The sequence below is a fragment of the Juglans regia genome, chromosome 1 (assembly GCF_001411555.2).
Source record: "Juglans regia cultivar Chandler chromosome 1, Walnut 2.0, whole genome shotgun sequence".
In the NCBI taxonomy this organism is placed as follows: Eukaryota; Viridiplantae; Streptophyta; class Magnoliopsida; order Fagales; family Juglandaceae; genus Juglans; species Juglans regia.
Genome location: NC_049901.1, coordinates 13,623,614 through 13,642,840, shown reverse-complemented (window position 1 = coordinate 13,642,840; position 19,227 = coordinate 13,623,614). Strand labels below are relative to the sequence as shown.

The 19,227-nt window shown below is 31.7% G+C and overlaps 1 protein-coding gene across 1 annotated transcript; it reads left to right on the top strand.

Annotated features, from left to right (window-relative positions):
• Positions 1-13,009: 13,009 nt before the first annotated feature.
• LOC108988685 (ras-related protein Rab7-like) lies at positions 13,010-16,310 on the top strand. Its single transcript, XM_035695412.1, has 7 exons — positions 13,010-13,175; positions 13,354-13,380; positions 13,877-13,976; positions 14,091-14,237; positions 15,516-15,596; positions 15,673-15,824; positions 15,945-16,310. The coding sequence occupies exons 1-7, from the start codon at positions 13,117-13,119 to the stop codon at positions 16,006-16,008; spliced, it is 630 nt and encodes a 209-aa protein (XP_035551305.1). The 5' UTR covers positions 13,010-13,116; the 3' UTR covers positions 16,009-16,310.
• Positions 16,311-19,227: the final 2,917 nt, after the last annotated feature.

Genomic DNA, 19,227 nt, shown 5'->3' with positions numbered 1-19,227 from the left:
GTAATATATATATATCTGCGCCTTGCGCTATAACTTAAAAGTGGCTATGCAGGTACTGTTCATTACTGTTGATGTTACTGTTCATCAACAGTAATGAACAGTGTAGAGTTCTTTTTTTTTTTTTTTTTTACAATTGTTTATATTACCTTTATTACCGTTCATCAACAATAATGAACAGTGTAAAGTTTTTTTTTTTTTTTCGCATGTTTTTTTCCGCAAATGTTTATATTATCTCTTTCTCTTTAAATAGACTTTTTTTTGTATTTATCTAAAGAGTAAAATAAATTATTACTTCTGTCAAATGCTTGCTTTATAGTCGAATTTTTATGTAATTGTTATTTATAATTCTTGAATTTTTAGTGATTATATTAGAATTTGTAAAAGCAAGTATATATAATTGAATTGATTGGATCAAATTTGTGTGATAAGTATTTTTTAGATTTTTATTTAAGTTATTTAGACTTTTATAGAGTAATACTAAAAGTGATATATCATTTTTAATCTTCAGATTTAATCTAACGGTAGAAGTTTAAATATTGATTTAAACTAACATAAAATAGATAATTAAAATATAAATATTCTATCATACACTTAAAATTAACTTCAATTTAAAGTAACATCAACAGTAATGAACAGTGTAGAGTTTTTTTTTTTTTTTTTTTTTATATTACCTTTATTACCGTTCATCAACAATAATGAACAGTGTAAAGTTTTTTTTTTTTTTTCGCATGTTTTTTTCCGCAAATGTTTATATTATCTCTTTCTCTTTAAATAGACTTTTTTTTGTATTTATCTAAAGAGTAAAATAAATTATTACTTCTGTCAAATGCTTGCTTTATAGTCGAATTGTTATGTAATTGTTATTTATAATTCTTGAATTTTTAGTGATTATATTAGAATTTGTAAAAGCAAGTATATATAATTGAATTGATTGGATCAAATTTGTGTGATAAGTATTTTTTAGATTTTTATTTAAGTTATTTAGACTTTTATAGAGTAATACTAAAAGTGATATATCATTTTTAATCTTCAGATTTAATCTAACGGTAGAAGTTTAAATATTGATTTAAACTAACATAAAATAGATAATTAAAATATAAATATTCTATCATACACTTAAAATTAACTTCAATTATATATATATATATATATTTGTCGATATCTTAAAAGAGGCTATCATATTACTGTTAATCAACAGTAATGAACAGTAAATAAGCTGTGTGGTTTTTTTTTTCGCATATTCATATACTGTTCATTACTGTTATGAACAGTAAAGAGGTTTTTTTTTTTTTTTTTTCATGTTTGTTTTGTTTTTTTGTTTCTTTTTAGGTTCGTCTGTGTGAATGTCAATGTGCGACGTAATACCACAATTGTGAGTGGGGAATGAAAGAGAGAGAGAAATGAAAGGTGGGGAAAAATATTGATTTATAGGTTTTAAATTACAACTCTTCATCTTTAATTTTCAGATTTAATCTAACGATAGAAGTTTAAATATTGATTTAAACTAACATAAAATAGATAATTAAAATACTAATTTTTTATCATTAAATAAATAATAAAATTTTACTGTACATTTTTAAGAAAAAAAATTATCTAATTAATTTGAATTTTTAATATAATTTAAATTTCATAATAAATGATGAACATAAATAAATAATAATTTTATTTTTATACATTAAAATATTTTAATATTCAAAGTTATATATATATTTTTTTTAATTTGATAGATGTGGCAAACGTGCTTTGCACGTTTATCACCACTAGTATTACTTAAAAGTGCCTATAACTATTACTGTTTATTACTGTTCATCGTGAACAGTAAATCTAAATCAGTCACTTTTTTTTTTTGACTGTGTGAATGCTAATGTGTGACGTAATACCGCAATCGTACGTAGGGAATGAGAAAGAGGAAGAAAAAAAAGTAGAAAAAATATTGATTTTTGAGTTTTAAATGATCAATAAAGAAGCTGTTTTTTTTTCTTTACATTTTTTTTTCGCATATCCTATTACTGTTTATTATATTATACACTAAAAATCAACTTTAATTTATAAAATACTAATTTTTTATCATTAAAAGCGCCTATAACTGTTACTGTTCATTGTGAACAGTAAATCTAAATCAGCCGGTTTTTTTTTTTTTTGATCGTGTGAATGCCAATGTGCGACGTAATACCGCAATCGTGCGTAGGGAATGAGAGAGAGGAAGAAAGAAAAAGTGGAAAAAATATTGATTTTTAAGTTTTAAATGATCAATAAAGAAGCTGTATTTTTTTTCTTCGCATGTTTTTTTCGCATATCCTATTACTGTTTATTATATCATACACTAAAAATCAACTTTAATTTATAAAATACTAATTTTTTATCATTAAATAAATAATGAAATTTTACTGTACATTTTTAAGAGAAAAAAACTATTTAATTAATTTAAATTTTTAATATAATTTAAATTTCATAATAAATGATGAACATAAATAAATAATAATTTTATTCTTATACATTAGACTATTTTAATATTTGAAATTACACTTTATTTTTTTCTTCAATTTGACAGATGTAGCAAACGTGATTTTTTTTATCAATTAGAAAATCTTATGCCATACAGGATTTTACACAAGTATCACTAATTTCAAAATAACCAAGCCATTTATAAAATACTAATATTTCATCATTAAATAAATAATGAAATTTTGTTAAATATTTTTTAAAAAGTATAACTATATAAATAATTAGAGTTTTAACATAATTTAAATATGATAATATTCTTAATTAACTAAAGAGAACTGCTACAATTAATAAAAAAGTAACTTGAAAATATGTCATGAATGTGTATTTCATTTTTTTATTTTTCTTTTCTTTTTTTCATGCATTTTTTTAATCATCATAAACATTTTTAAAAAAATAAAAAATTTACAACATCATTGGATCAGGAGGGAATTGACAATCTATCTCTTCCCCAACAAAATTATTGAGTTCAAGGAAGAGATTAATAGATTCTTAGGTTTTCAGAAACTTTTATATATTTTTTAAAATATTATTTAAATATAAAATATTTTTTAATTTGTTAATCTAATCATTACAATTTTCTTAAATATAAATTTTTTAAATTTTAAAACAAAAACTACATTAAAAAATTATATTCCTATAATATTTTAACTTTTATAATATTTTTATTTTAACTTTTTTTCTCTCATTTTCTAAAATCAAATAAAACATCTTAATCCAAATAATTTTATATATTAGTATTCACAAACTATGTCACTACTATTAATACATCGATCCAAATCATATCTAAGGATATGATGTCTACATGTGTTGTTTTTTGAAGGACGAGGCTGCTGCTGGTACATTAAAATTTTTAAGATTTAAATTCAACACTTCATTTTACCACTTCTCATTTTTTTTTTTTTGGTTGGATTGCTTCGATTTATGCAGTGAAGTACTATCACTATCACAAAAATTCTCCACATCTCTTTTCACTTGTTAGGTGCAGAAATTGAGTTCATAAAAAATTATCTATATATTACTTATTTTACTTATGATTACGTTTTTTTTTTTTTATCGCAAAATATATTTATATTTTACAAAATAAGTTATTTTTCAACCGGACAAATGTGCCTCACACATTGCCCAACCGCTAGTATATATATATATATATATATATATATATATATATATGAGAAGATATATAACAGTATAAGTATCAAGTGCTCCAATTATATATGAGGATGTTTCGGATGTTACGAGACATGAAATCAGATAGGATGTAGGCATCTGCGGCTGACTTGGACGAAACTTTCGGGGAAAGAGATACAGTAGTAGATCAATTAAAGTGGAAACTGGAATTCATGATGAAAGTTTATTAATTTGTTTTCTATGGGTCTTGGTCGTCGATCGTGTGAAAATGAGATGGTGAAATGAACCAACTTTATATAAGTCCTACTAGTCTTCCATCTTCTTTCTAATTCTCCTCATGATCATCATGTTTGTTATCTCGTGGGGTCCCAAGATCATTTGAATTTTGATGCATGCATGGCCTTATTAATTAATCTACAAACACTCCAACTACATATATATATATATATATATATATAATTTTTGCCTTTTTTATAAAAAAAAGAAAAAAGAAAAAACAATTAAAAAAGAGAAAAGAAAAAGAATAGACATGATCAGGTTGTAATTGTATCTCTAATTGTATTATTGATTAATTTTTTTAAAGTATAGGTCTAAATGTGAATTTGAATCTTTATTTGGACGTTATTATATATAAATGGTATACTATCTCAATTAAAAATGTGAGATTTAATCTGTGCCACTTACGATAGACTGTCTCAACGAATATGTCAATGATTTATTTTAAAAAAATCTGAAATTAGTTGATAGATCATATCAAACCCATGCATCATGACTATAATCATCAATAGCAGAAACCATATGACTCAAATTTAAAAATAATTATATATATATGTATATAGAACAAGAAGTTGATTATTGCTTCTTTATTTTCAATAACTCGTATATACTAAGATTGAGATAAGAATATCGCAAATAGAGCCATTGTGATACCCATCAAAGGAGTAGTTTCCCAAACGGGAGCTACTTTACCATATTCCGAATTTAATGATTTCACTAAATCCCCTATAATAATTCGTCTTGGACCAAATCTAAAACTAGTTTTGTGTAGCCATAAATTCAATTTTGTATTCATTGAGAGTCGTTTGGTCCACAATAGTACTCTTATGTGTCACAATATTATAATATTAATTTGGTCGTGTTCATCGGTCCACAATTCGAAAACTATATATCGACTTGCCCATAGAAAAATGAAACCGTGGCTGATGAAGTGGAAACCATGCAGGATCACTTTAATTGGTCCAAAGTATATAAGAAATAAAATCAAGATGATCATCACCACAAAATTAAGTCAAACGGCCTATAATTAAATGAAATATTATTTATTCATTTATATATATGGTTTGAAATTTACAAACTATTTAATAATTTTAATTTAATTAACGGCTATTTCGATTGAGTTATTTATAAAAAGCTTATAATTATATAAAAATAAGGAAATTTATAATTTTCGATATGTTTTTTGCCAATATATCTTCTCAAAGATATGTAATGTTCCTTATAAAATGTCTAATTACTTGAAATCATAACAGATAGTTTTATGGATCTGTACGTACGTAAGATCACGAACGAGGATTTATAATTAATTAGATAATAATATGGAATATATTTATATATCATATTATAGATCATTTCACTTTCACCATATTAAGTAAGATATATATTATATTTATTATTATTAAAAAATTATTTATTATATACTTTTTTATTATTTAATAATAATAATAAATGTATCATATATTATTTAATATGATTAAAATATGATAAAAGTTTAATATATAATATTAACGGAAATGATATATATCCCTAGCCCTGCTCCCAATTTTTTTAATTTATTTTTACTTAATAATTAAGAATATATTTTTTAATAATATTATAATTTTTTTATTTTTTTTTAAATATTTTAATATTAAAGAATATATATAAAAAAAATTAAAAAAAAAATCCTAATCCTAGCTGTGGCTCCCAACGGGAGCTGGGAGCGGTTGTAGAGCCACCCACACATTAATACTCATATTCTCTTAAAAATCTTTGAATATTTGACGTGGTCCGTGTCAGATTAGATCACAATTAATGTCCAACCACGTACGAACACATGTTGTCTTGACCTCATAATTTGTCCACGATGAGGTCAACATGCAGATGAGTAGGCTAGCACCTTTCTCATTTTAGCTGTTGATGTATTTAATTTTTTAATTTTTTTTTTGTTATTGATTAAGAATATGATTATTAATATATTGATATTTTTTTACTTTTAAAAATGTTTAAACATGTTTTAAAATTTTTTGAAACAAAAGCAAAATAATAATAATAATAATAATAATAAAAAGAAGTGCAATTTGAACTAAAGGCACACCAAGTGAGCAAATTAAGAGGGCAGAATCCATAAAGTTCATGAATAAAGTACAGAGAGAAAGAAGAAATTATGTATTAATGATCTAGAAACACAGATAAGCTATATATAGAGATTAAAAAGACTAATAAAAACTTGAAAACTAAAGTTGAATATAATATATTTATTTATATAAGCACGCTGACATTCGTCAGATATAGTTATAAGTTGTATAAGTATAACGCATTACTTTTAAAAAGAAATAGAGTTTACTATTAAAAAATTAATTTTTTTATGTAAATTCTATATTTACTTACTTTTTTTCAAAATGCAGTGTACTCTATGACTGTAATCCAATGATAAAGAGTCATCAGATTTCTTTTAACTCCTCATAGGTTTCGCATTATAAAAAAATACTTATTAGTGAACAGTTAATTACTACAAAAATGATTATTTTTTATATATAAAAAAATAATCTATTCATACGAGCCTCAAAAAGTTTGGTGCTTTCTATCCGACCTCTATATGCATCACATTTGGCAAATTATAATCATTTTTCTACAAAAATTTCACTTTAATTAAATTAATAATTAAATTGGATATCTTATTTCTTATTTTTATAAATTGATAATTATTATGTATATTATATAATAAATGATGTAATTATATAAGACCAATTAATTTTATTTGATATTAACATATTGAGATAATTGATAAGTAAAATATTTAATTATATTATATTATTATAGTATAATAACAAAATAATTATAGTGATAATAACATTATTATTTGTAAGGATGTTTCTAAGAGCATCCCATTGGATTCCCCATATGGGATATATTCCTATAATTTGGGGATAAATTTAGGATTTTGGTGAAAAATCCCTTCCCATTGGATTCCCAATTTTGCGGTTTAAGTTAACGAGTTCTACAATCGTTTCACATATATGGGGAACAATTGTAGATCCCTATCGCATTCCAGCTTCCTTTCCGTCCCGCGTCTTCTTCTCTCTCGGCGTTGACCCCTTTCTCGAAACACCAACGATCGCAGCACTTCTCCATCGGCAGATTTTGTAAGTTTTGATTTTGGTTTCTTAAAAATTTTGTGACTTTGATTTCGCAACACCAAATCAAAGCAACCCCTCTCTCTGATTTTCGAAAAAAAATTCTCACTTCATACCTCTCTCCTCTCTGTTTCTCTCTTCTCCTTTTTCTTCCTTCCGAGGCCATGAAATCAAGGTAAGTATGCGATGGAGATAAAGCAATTTGGTACTCTGCATCAGTGATCTCTTCGTTGTTTGGCTGTCGAGAATATTTCTTTGCTTTCAGATTGGTTCGATTTTGCTGAATTTTTTGTCACTCTCTTTTAGTCATTCTCATTTTGGGCGTTGTATAGATGAAAATCGGTTCTCATTTTGTCCTTGCGTTGCCATTGATTTGTCTGTATTTTGGTTGGCTGTGTTGAGTGTTTGGCTGCTAAGAAAATTTTGATTTTCGTAGATTTTTTTTTAAAATTATTATGTATAGATGTTTTTTCTTTCACTTTCTATGAGATGTGACTTTCGAACTTATGTGGTTGGAAAATTTGTTTTGTGTTGCGGTCAAAGCTGATATTTCCAATTTTGGTCTCATTTTTCTCTCCGTTGTTTGGTTGTTGCGAAAGTCCAGTTTGATTTGTCTATCATTTTCTTCATGGACTACAGTGCTCGTGATCTTTTTTCGAGTATAACTTTCTTATTACACTCTGTGCTTCAGAAGTCTGTAAGGGGGAAAAATAAAAAAAAAAGTATATTTACATTGTTTTCTCGAGAAACTAACACTAGTTTAGCCTATAGTATGCACCACCACTAGTTGAAGTCTGCTTGTGATGCTCATCTAGCATCACTTGTGGGCAACATTGAGGATGCAATGACTCTTATTGAATATGGTTTGGAGGAGACGGCAAATCTTGTTGTGGCATCTTGCCTCCAAGTGATGTTAAGAGAGCTCCCAAACAATCTGTATAATTGAAAGGTGATGAAATTCTTTTGTAGCTCTCAGGCAAAGGAGAGGTTGGCTAGGGCAGGTCATGCTTCAGTATAAGTTTACTCATTTTTTTTCTCTTCAAACGAGAACTTCATATTTCCTTATCAAAATCATGATTGTGGAGAATGGAAAAGAATAAGAAATTGGTTGAATTGATAAAAGTAAATCAGACATTTAAAAGGAAAAGATACATATTTACACTTAGAAACTTTGTTGGATAACAAATTACAAAATCAAATATTTTTTTTTATAAAGATTCGGGCTAAACTTGAATGAGGAAAACTCACTTGAAGTGATTCTCTTGTAATAATCCATTTGGTTTGAAGTCTTATATTAGATATAGAGTTTCCACTTTTATTTCAGTTTATGTTTTAAGGAACCTCCTACGGAAGTTGTTTATTCATTAGTATACTACCATCTTTTGAACCCTATTTACAATTTTCTTTTCTTCCTTGAGGTATAATGTGCATACATTTTACTATAAATTGAAAAAAAAAGAAATGACGGGTAAATTTCATGGATTCTTTAAACCAATTATGTAAATTTCATGATATCCTAAAAAATGTAATTTTATGTTTCTTAAACCAATTGTGTCGTTGCTCTTTCCATGAGTAATTTGTGTTGTGCTATGTTGTTGGGTTTCTTTGCAATGTATTTGTATCTCTCGGGGGATGTAGCTGTTATTAGGCTGTGATAATGGTGTTATAGTGCGGGTTAATTCACAAGTGTGAACCTTGGGCCCCATCGGATATGGTGGGGTAATCCTCACCCGGATTGCCATATGACAGTTTCTAGTACTTTTCAAGAAAGGTAGTGGATGTTCGGGTGATGGTTTTGCAGCCATGCGATGTGAACGACTCATTGCTTACGCATGCTGTCAATATTTCCACCATTTTGAGCCCTATTTATTTCTTTATTCTTAGAATTTTATGAGGAATCTAATGAGAATGCTCTTATTTAGCATTATTGTGATTTGCATGCAGTTTGATTGTTGCGGCGCGTGAATATGTGAATTGGTCAGTTTTATGCAGTTGCTTTTTGCTGTGTTATTCTTTTGTGTTATTTTATGATAGAAAAGTAATGTGTAAATTAAACCCCTTGGCTGTGATGATGACAACGCGTTGTGGAGATACAGGAAATTTCTAGTTATTTTCTCAATGGCTAGGTAATCCGGACGGCCAATAAGTTGTGGCAACTAGTTGTTTAGCCATGAAAGGGTGGCCAAATTTCGTCAATGTCACAATTCGGTTCTTGAGCCAAAAAAACCCCAAATTTCATAGTTACGTGTCTAACATTTCAATGCAATTTTATATATGGATTCGCAAGACCCTGGCCATATGTACTTCACCAACCTCCTAAGTCAAGATCCTCAACTAGATTCCATTTGCGGTGGGCAAAGTGGAAACTCTCTTACGACTATTGATGACTCTCCACCCTTACCTCATAACGATTTTATCAGAGTTAGGAAATTAGTCAGGGGTGCGAACTTCACCCCCGAAGAAGATAAGTTACTTGTCTCCGCAAGGCTTAATTGTAGCCTTGATGTCGTCCATGGAACAGACCAAAAATTCTCCTAACTTTGAAAATTTTTTTTTGAATAGTTCGAGCAATTTAAAGAAACCACAAATGACCGGATAATAAAGTCTTTAATATATCGATGGTCAATTATTTAAAATGCAACAAATAAATTTTGTGCCAAAATAACACATGTTGAAAGGTTGAATTAAAGTGGCATGACTGAGAAAGACAAGGTAAATATCTATACTCTTACTTGAGTTACGAATAATTAGTTTTTTTTTTTTTTCACTTTGTATTAATATGTCATTATTTTGTTTACATGCTAGTATGACAAGGCGAAGGTTATGTACCAATCGCTAGAGAAATACTCATTCTAGTTCGAGCATTGTTGGCACCTCTTGAAGGACCAACTTAAATAGATTTGGCGTTCCACAAAGGATGATCCAAAGCGAAGGAAGACGATGTCCCCATCCCTTACCCCGACTCGATGTTTAGGCGCTGAGACGGTAAATTCAGTTTTTGATCTCGGGCTGGATAATGTGAGGGATAATGACGTGATCGAATTGAACCGACCAATATGAAGGAAAGCTGAGAAAGAAAAACGAAAGGCCAAAGGCATGGCATGAGAGGAGATTGTTGTGCTCAACAGGCTGACGTATACCATTTTGGAGGAGTCACGTGCTCAGGAGAAAGAGTTTTATCACCTCAAGGTCGAGAAGATGGAATATGACAAGGAAAAAGAAGTAAATAAAATCCGTAAAGAGGATGAAAAACTGAGGTTAGAGGCCAAGAATATGAAAATTGATAAGGAAAAATAGCTAAATAAAATCCGTCAAGAAGACGAAAGACTTAAGATTAGAGGCGGAGAAAGTAGAGCTCGCCAAGAAGGAAGCAGATCAGCACATTATGATGATGAACGTTAGTGCCATGCCAGCACTACATCAATTATATTTCGAGGATCTGCAACGGGAAATCATGGCGAGATGCAATGATCTTGCACATTTGGATTTCACAGTTTATTTCTTTATTTTCTATTTCAAACAAAGATGTATGACAATATTATTGATATTAAGACAGTTTAATTTTTATTTTGATTGTCTAAATTTAAATGTCAAACAAGAAAATTGACCATTACAATTTTAGGAACTACTACAGATGTATGCTCAAATATACCCACTACTAACATGAAGGAAATACGAAATTACAGTAATTAACTCAAATATTATCTCTACTAAAATGGCAGGAAAAACAAATCAAAGATTATGTGACATGTCTACTGTTAGGAAAATAATAACCATTGATGTTCAATTAGATCTGCTTGGAGCTGATGATGTGCCGAGTTGTCTCTAATATGATGATGACGTTGGATAAGTCCGTAAACTGAGTTGTATGATTGCGCGATAGTTCCGGAACTTCATCATCAAGTTGATCATACTCAATGTCATGACCATCACTATCATCACGCTCGCCTTCAATGATCATATTATGTAGAATAACACATTCTTTCATTATATTTTTTAATTTCTTGATTTTGAACATTCGGGAAGGTCCACGAATGATTGCAAATCGTTGTTGAAGTAACCCGAATGCACGTTCGACATCTTTTCTTGCGGATTCTTGTGCTTTCACAAAATTTTTCTTCCTATTCCCTTATGGTGATGAAATCGTCTTCACAAAAATTCGTCACTTTGAATAAATACCATTTGTAAGGTAATACCCTACAGTGTACTCGTTGCCATTGATTGTGTAATTGACTGGAGTAGCACGCCCTTGGGCAAGTTCCATAAAAATAGAAGATCTCTCTAGCACATTAATGTCGTTATGTGAACCTGACATACTAAAAAATGCATGTCATATCCAGAGATCATATGAAGCAACTATTTCTAAAATAATAGTTGGTTCACGAATGTGGCTGAAGTACATACCTTTATAGGCTACGGGACAATTTTTTCACTTCCAATACATGCAGTCAATGCTTCCCAGCATTCATTGAAATCCCCGTTGTTTACCAACCGCAAGCAATCGAGCAATATCATTGGCATTTGATGACTGCAAGTATGATTCTGAAAAATCACTTACTATTGTCTTAGAGAATTTTTTAAGGCTCTCCATTGCAGTGCTTTCACCAATACGTATGTATTCATCCATAAAATCTCTAGTAACCCCATATGCCAGCATTCTAAGTGATACGGTTATCTTTTGCATAGAAGATAAACCAATTCTTCCGGCACTGTCTCTTCTTTGGACGAAGTACTGCTCGTAAGACTCTACCTCATTTAGAATACGAAGAAATAGGGGATGGCTCATCCGAAATCTCATTTGAAATAGATTCTAGGGATATATTGAATTTTATGCGAAATAATCGCGAAATAGGCGCTTGTGCCCTCGAATATGATCACGCCGAATGAACTTACGGCGTTGACGATTGCCACGAAGTCTTGATGATTGTCCATCGACCTCATCATTAAGAACAACATCCAACTCATTTTTAGAGGATAAATATGTGAACAATTTGCGAAAGAAGGTACGAGTTATTTGATGAAGGGAGTGAAATATCAGGGGAGACTGTTGAATTTCAGTTCTTTAGATCAAATAAGACTTGAGTTTGTGAAATGTAAATGCAAGCATAATGCGTATTTATAGAGGAAAAAGTTACCATAGGACAAAAAATGTTACCATTTGAGAAAAGACAAAAAATATTACCGTTGGAGGTAGGAGTTCGAAATGTTACCGTTGGAGGTAGGAGTTCAAAATATTACCATTAGAAAATGTACATATTAAAAAAAAAATTATTATTTTTTATAATATGGATTTCTGTTTGAAAAATAATACTATATTTAGTAGTCAAAATCGTATATGAATGTGATATTTAAAAAGAAGATAATGAGACAAAATAATTAGTAGTTAAGATTGTAAATGGAAGTGAGAGAAAAAAATAATAAAAAAAAATAGAAAAATATTATTTAATAGAATAGAGATACGAATGAGAAATATGATATAAAAAGTTTTTAAAAGATAAGACAAATTTAAAAAAAAAAATTATAGAAAATATACTTTTTAATTAAATTATAAAAAAAATTATGAATCCAATGGGATGCTCTAATGCCGCCACCAAATGGGGCCTAATAAACGATGATAACAATAATATCAGAACAACCTGTCGACTGTTGCCAACCACATCTATCACTAGAACAGATTACGAGGACAGCAACTTAGCAAAATAATAATAATAATAATAATAATAATAATAATAATAATAATAATAATAATGATGAAGGCAACGGCGACAGCACGTACTGCACCGGCTTTGCTAACTAATATGGCGGGTTTGGTTTTGGTTGGCGGAAGTTCACATGGTTCTCACTTGGCGCCATTGAGAAGTAGAGGAAAAGAGAGAAAAAGCAGTACGTAGTACCCACAAAAGACATTTGAGAATAGAGAAGGACCAAGAACAGCCTTGAAAATCAGTACCATTCCTTTTATCGATCGCCATCATATATAACTCATGTCACCTTTCTGAACCATATATTCGATTTAGAGAAATTTAGCAGCCGTTCTGATCATTTTCGATCTCCGTTGTTGGTTTTTTGGAAAGCATTTTGCGGTGGTCAGATGGAAGGGACTACAAGAAAAAGAAGCTTGCTAAAAGTCATTGTCCTTGGTGATAGTGGGTATGATTTAGAACGATTTCTTTGTTTTTATTCTTCTTCCTTTTTTCACATGATTCTCTTTGGATGGTTGGATTCAGAACTGTTCTTCATTATCAAGTACTTTACCTACAAGAATAATTTACTTCACGTACACTTTTCCTAAAGTAGTCATGAATTTTATTTGTTTGGTGGTATTCAGGGTGGGAAAGACATCTTTGATGAATCAGTATCCTTTTACATAATATTAATAAGTTGTTTTCGCTTTGAGTATGGTTTATTTTCTGGTCGAATTCTTGTTCCAAATATTAGTGATCTTCAGTCACCTCTTTTCTTATTTATGCAAACCAGCTATCACAAACATCCTTAACTTTCTGTTGGGTTGTCCAACATTGGTCGTGGAAAAGGACGGTGGTCATTTTATAAGTGTGAGAGAAAGTCTCACCTCTTGAACTAGTTTTTGGGATTGAGAGAGGCCGCCCAAGACCACCCAACACTTTCTCACCCAAATCGTGATGGACTTGCTGATAATAATGACAGGAATGGAGTTGGTGTTGAGAATGGAGGTGGTGGTGGTGATGAGAAAAGGGTAGGGAGCCGCGGCTTTGATGATGTCCTTACATTGAACACACATACGCTGCACGCTTATAACCCCTGCACAACATTTGAGTTAGTGCCTATAGAATCCTCTGCCAGATTCTGTAATTCATTAACTCCTTAATCAGATATGTTTATAACAAGTTCAGTCAACGATATAAAGCTACAATTGGTGCTGATTTTGTGACAAAAGAAGTACAGATTGATGATAAACAGGTCACTTTACAGGTAGACAACTAATGCTTTCACGAAGACAAGCATTATTCTTGATCTTTTTCCCCATTTAAACCGAGGATTATAGTAAGTTTTCTGGTAAAATTGGTTCAAGTAATTGTTTTGCAGATTTGGGATACAGCAGGGCAGGAAAGGTTTCAAAGTCTAGGGTCTGCATTTTATAGAGGGGCCGAGTGTTGTGTTCTTGTATATGATGTAAATGCACATAAATCATTTGAAACACTGAACACTTGGCGTGAAGAATTCCTTAAACAGGTATCATGATGCCTCTCTAGCTCCATTGTTTCTCCATGCGTTGTGTGATTTTTAAAAAGATCTTGTTATCTTGACTCCGTGTATAATTATTTTAGCTTTCTTCTCATCCTGCATACCCGAGAAGCAAATTATTTATATGTGCATACTTCAACATATTAATTTATATCAAATGAAGGTTGTGAAATGGTAGATGGCAAAGAACTTATTCCGGCCTATGTTCACTAATAAAAAAGGAATTATGATCTTTTATGTTAAGGTATGAGGTATTCCGTGTTCGTAGATTAAATACGGTTTGAAGTTTAAGGCCTAGTTTGGATACTGAGAATACCGCAACCTAAGAGTTGATTATTCTGCAACGTGAACATGATTTTAGTGAGGAGTCAGGTGACATTAGATCCTACCAAACACTTCCTAATATCAGATTTTTTTTCTTTAAAATCTAACATGCAACAAGTGACTATACATCATCTCCTCATCCATACCGCTTGTGCCCGCCCATTCTGTCTCTCCCTAAATGGAATGGCTGTCTTAGTTATACTGCACTCTGACCCGAGTCCCCATGTCCGCTCTTCTCCGCCCACAATCTAAGAGGTTGGCTTTGCCAACATAACATTAGGGCCATCCCCTTCCCTATGAGTGGGGATTGTCCTATAGTAGGACAGAGGACTTATCGCGCTGCCCGTGGACCAGTTTGCCATGTCACCGTCACTGACCTTCATTCAGCAGGCCTAGTATACTCTACTTGTTCACCTGTGTAGAACATGATTTTAGTATGTGAGGTGTCAGGTGACATTAGATATATATCCTACCTAACATTAAAATCACATGGAATTCAAAAAATCAAAACTGGTAGTTTACACTTTACAGTGGAAATCTCTTCATAGATTACATGTTACTAGGCCAAGAATCTCAAGCTCAAATAAACTATTTGAAGGCAAATCTCGGCAACTTTGTGAAAAAAATCAGGAGTCCTAAAACTGTAAATATGGTAATAGGAAGCTATGAAATTCTGTGACATCAAAAGAGGGCACATGCATATACCGTGCAGAGCCAATGTTTTCTGGGGTAAAACTGCATGGATTATCATTATTGGTATCATCTTTAAGCAGAAAAAGATTACATCATTAAACTCCTGTGTAATTTTCTGCGACATGATGCGTTTGGAAAACAGATATTATCCAATATATGTTGTAGTTGCTGTGTCTCTGGAGATCCTTCTCTTACTCTTTCTTACCAGCATACTTGATTAGGATATGCACTGATCCTCATATGCACCAGGTAGATCCGGCTGCGCCCGGCAACTTTCCCTTTATATTACTTGGAAATAAGATTGACAAAGATGGTGGAAACAGCCGAGTGGTATGGACATGGATGCATCCCTAACACTTGTTGCATTTGTTCTTGGCATATAATTTTAAGGCAACCAGCGGTGCAGGTTTCTGAAAGGCAAGCTAAGGAGTGGTGTGCTTCCAGGGCAAATATACCTTACTTTGAGACCTCAGCGAAAGAGGGCTACAATGTTGATGAAGCATTTCTCTGTGTTGCTAGAGCTGCACTAGCTAATGAACAAGGATGGGATTTAGACAGGTAAAGTTATAAACCTCAAGACTAATATCTTCATTCTCTGTAAGTTCTGGTCACAAACTCAATTACAGCTTATAGCTAGCTATCCTATCACCAACAGCTTACAGTAGGTTCATTTTGCAGCTACTTCCAGGGTATCTCAGAATCTCTATCAGATATTGAACGGAGAGGATCTTGTGCATGCTAAAGTTAGTTCCCATGGATTGGATCCTTCTACGAAGCATCTACGGCTGTTATAATTCTTTTCATTGCTGTTGTTGTTATTACCAATTTATTTTTGGGTGATAGGAGGAGGTGTTTGATCTTTTTCAAGTATTCTAATATACATCCGTATAGTTAATAGGTGGTAATTATGCTGCTTAATCGACAAAGCGATCAAGTTCGTGTGACATAAAAACCTGCAAATTCTTGTACTCGATGGACATTCATTCAAGCATGCATGTTTGTCTGCAAAGTTGTAAGTTATCACTGTTTTCTGAGCAAGGTGTAGATGAATTGAATACAGTCTGGATATCATTTCACACCATTTCCTGGCTAATGGGTTTCCCTTTCTTTTTGTAAGTTCATTTGAAAATGGTGTGCATATTTATTAATTGGTATGGCGTGAATAACTGGGAAATTATAAATTGTCATTTCTTTTCTTCTCTTGTCGTTTTTTTCCTTTATTTATTCCAGATGTATACCTTAGAGCACCTTGAGTGATTAAACTTGTAATTGGGACCGGTATGCTTGAAACGTAGCAAATCATGTTAGAAAATGCCCAACATTACAGGACTCCTTGCTCAATTACAAGAGAGTATTCTCCATGTGTACATGGGCTATGCCTATACTCTTTCATATTAATGAAACTTACCTTTTAATGATAAAAAAAAAAATTACAATAGAGTACTTTTTTTTTTTTTATAAGTATCAATTACAAGAGAATATTAATCCTTTATTGGTTGGTTAAATCCTGTAATGGCTTATGACAAAAACTTTTAATAGTAACAAGATCTGACATGTAATATATTTTTTTTTTCTCAAAATGAAATACTTTTCTGTCAGTTTTTTTTTTTTTTTTTTTTTCCTTGGTTGTATGGATGATGGGAAGGTGCCAATTTTAGGATCGTGTTATTCGCAAGGCTAACAGGCTAACATATTGTGTATCAATCAGTTCATATGACGAAGTGTGCCCTTCCTTAGCACACAAAAGGATTGCATATATTTATATGATTATCATAAGTAGTTTCAGTTGGGTATGTTCTGAATGTGGAGAGCATGGCTAACATTTTGGAATGTAAGATATCACAGCTTCAAAAAAAAAAAAAAAAAATCTGCCAATAAAATATTTGGGTCTTCTTTTGGGTGCAACGTTCAAATCGAAATCTATTTGGGATGATGTAGTAGAAAAAATGCAGCGGGAACTGGCTAGTTAGAAGAAGTTGTATTTATTCAGAGGTGGTAAGGTCACTTTAATTAAAAGTACCTTATTCAACTTGCCAACCTACTTTCTATCACTATTTTTGCTTTCCACCAAAGTGGCTCGTCACATGGAAAAACTCCAATGGGATTTCTTATTCTTTTTTTTTTTTTTGGGGTGGGGGGCTAAACAATGAGTTTAAATTCCATTTGGTAAAATGGGTGTGCTCCCTTATCCTTGAAGGAGGCTTGGGAATTCGAAACTTGCAGTCTTTTAACAAAGCTTTGCTTGACAAATGGCTATGGAGATACCACAATGAATGGGGAGTACTATGGAGAGCCATTGTAGAATCGAAGTATGGTGAATCATGGGGAGGATGGTGTTCAAATGAGGTAAGTGGGCCATATGGGGTGGGAATAAGAAGATGATGGGACACATATTCAAGAAATATCCGTTTTGAGGTGGGTGATGGCCAGGTCCAAAATCAAGTTTTGGCATGATGTATGGTGTGGTGATAGGACACTCAAGGAAGCTTATCCAGAGTTCTATGGCATAACAAGAATGATAGAAGCCTCAATTGCGGACCTCTTACTCCTATCTAATGGTACTCCTCAATGGGGCGTTATATTCTGTCACGTTGCCCCCACATATGCCTTCATCCGAGCTGTCCACTACTTGATCTAGCGGTTATTAATTGTCATCACGTGTTTATTTCAGAAAGTACAAGTGTTCCAGAATGTTCATGTCATTTCTAGTGTTTTATTGAGTAGTTAATTCTGACCGAGTTTTTAGTTTAGTGTGCCATGTTGGGCCAGTTATTATTTGGGTTATGTAATGGGTCTAATCGTGCTTAGACATGGTCATCATTTAGTTATTTTGGGTTATATTTATAGTCCAGTTATCCATCAATGAAGTATCGAATTATTTTGGCTTTCATTGCACTTTGGAGGAATCGGTCCCTTGAAGTATCAAATATTATTTACTTATTTTGTAGGTTCATAACACATTCTTTAGATATGCACAAGATTGGAAAGTTGATGCTTTCTCGGAGTTCTATGATCCAATGTACTCTACCCGTATAAGGAGGGGAGATGAAGACGATCTTTTGATGCCCTTTTAAGAAAGGGAACTTTACAGTCCGAACCTACTATCATGCTATGATCACATAATACAAATCTATTTCTATGGAAGAGAGTATTTGGAAGACAAAAGCACTCCTGAAGGCCAACTTTTTTGTATGGATGGCTTCATTAGGGAAAATACTCACAATAGACACCTACGAAAATGCCACATCATAGTCATAGACTGGTGCTGTATGTGCAAAAAGAGTGGAGAATCCGTAGATCATGCATTACTTCATTGTGAGATTGCTACGATCCCGTGAAATGACTTCTTTGCTAGGATGGGATTAGCTTGGGTGATGCCGAAAATGGTAATCGACCTCCTAGCTTCTTAGTGAGGTATCTAGGGCAACCCTTAGATTGCAACAGTGTGGATGATGGTCCCAATTTGTCTTTGGTGGTGTATTTGGAGGGAGAGGAATGCAAGAAGTTTTGAAGATCGAGAGCGGTCAATGGAAAAGCTTAGAAGTTTATTTTTCAATATTTTACTCTACTGGTCGATTGTAATTGATTTTAATGGCGTGCCTTTTCATGACTTCCTTGTATCGTTAAGCTAGCATGCATAGGTGATGCTCTTGTGTATGTCCTGTGTACTTGGGCCTTTGTCTACTTTATGCCCAATAAAATTTTGTTTATTGATAAAAAAAAATGATTATTAGCAAAACAACTTGTTTGAGATGCTTTAAACCTTAGAATGATTCATTTTGCTTACTTATAAAAAAAAAAAAAAAGAATGATTCATTTTGCTAGTACATGGTATGTAATCCTATGCAGCTGTGTTAATTTCTTCCTTGTAAAGCAGTTGATGAATTAAGAGTTGCTGCATCAATCTTTCATTTCCTGAGGTTTTCACCTGATACTTGGGAAAGCAGTTGACAATGTAATT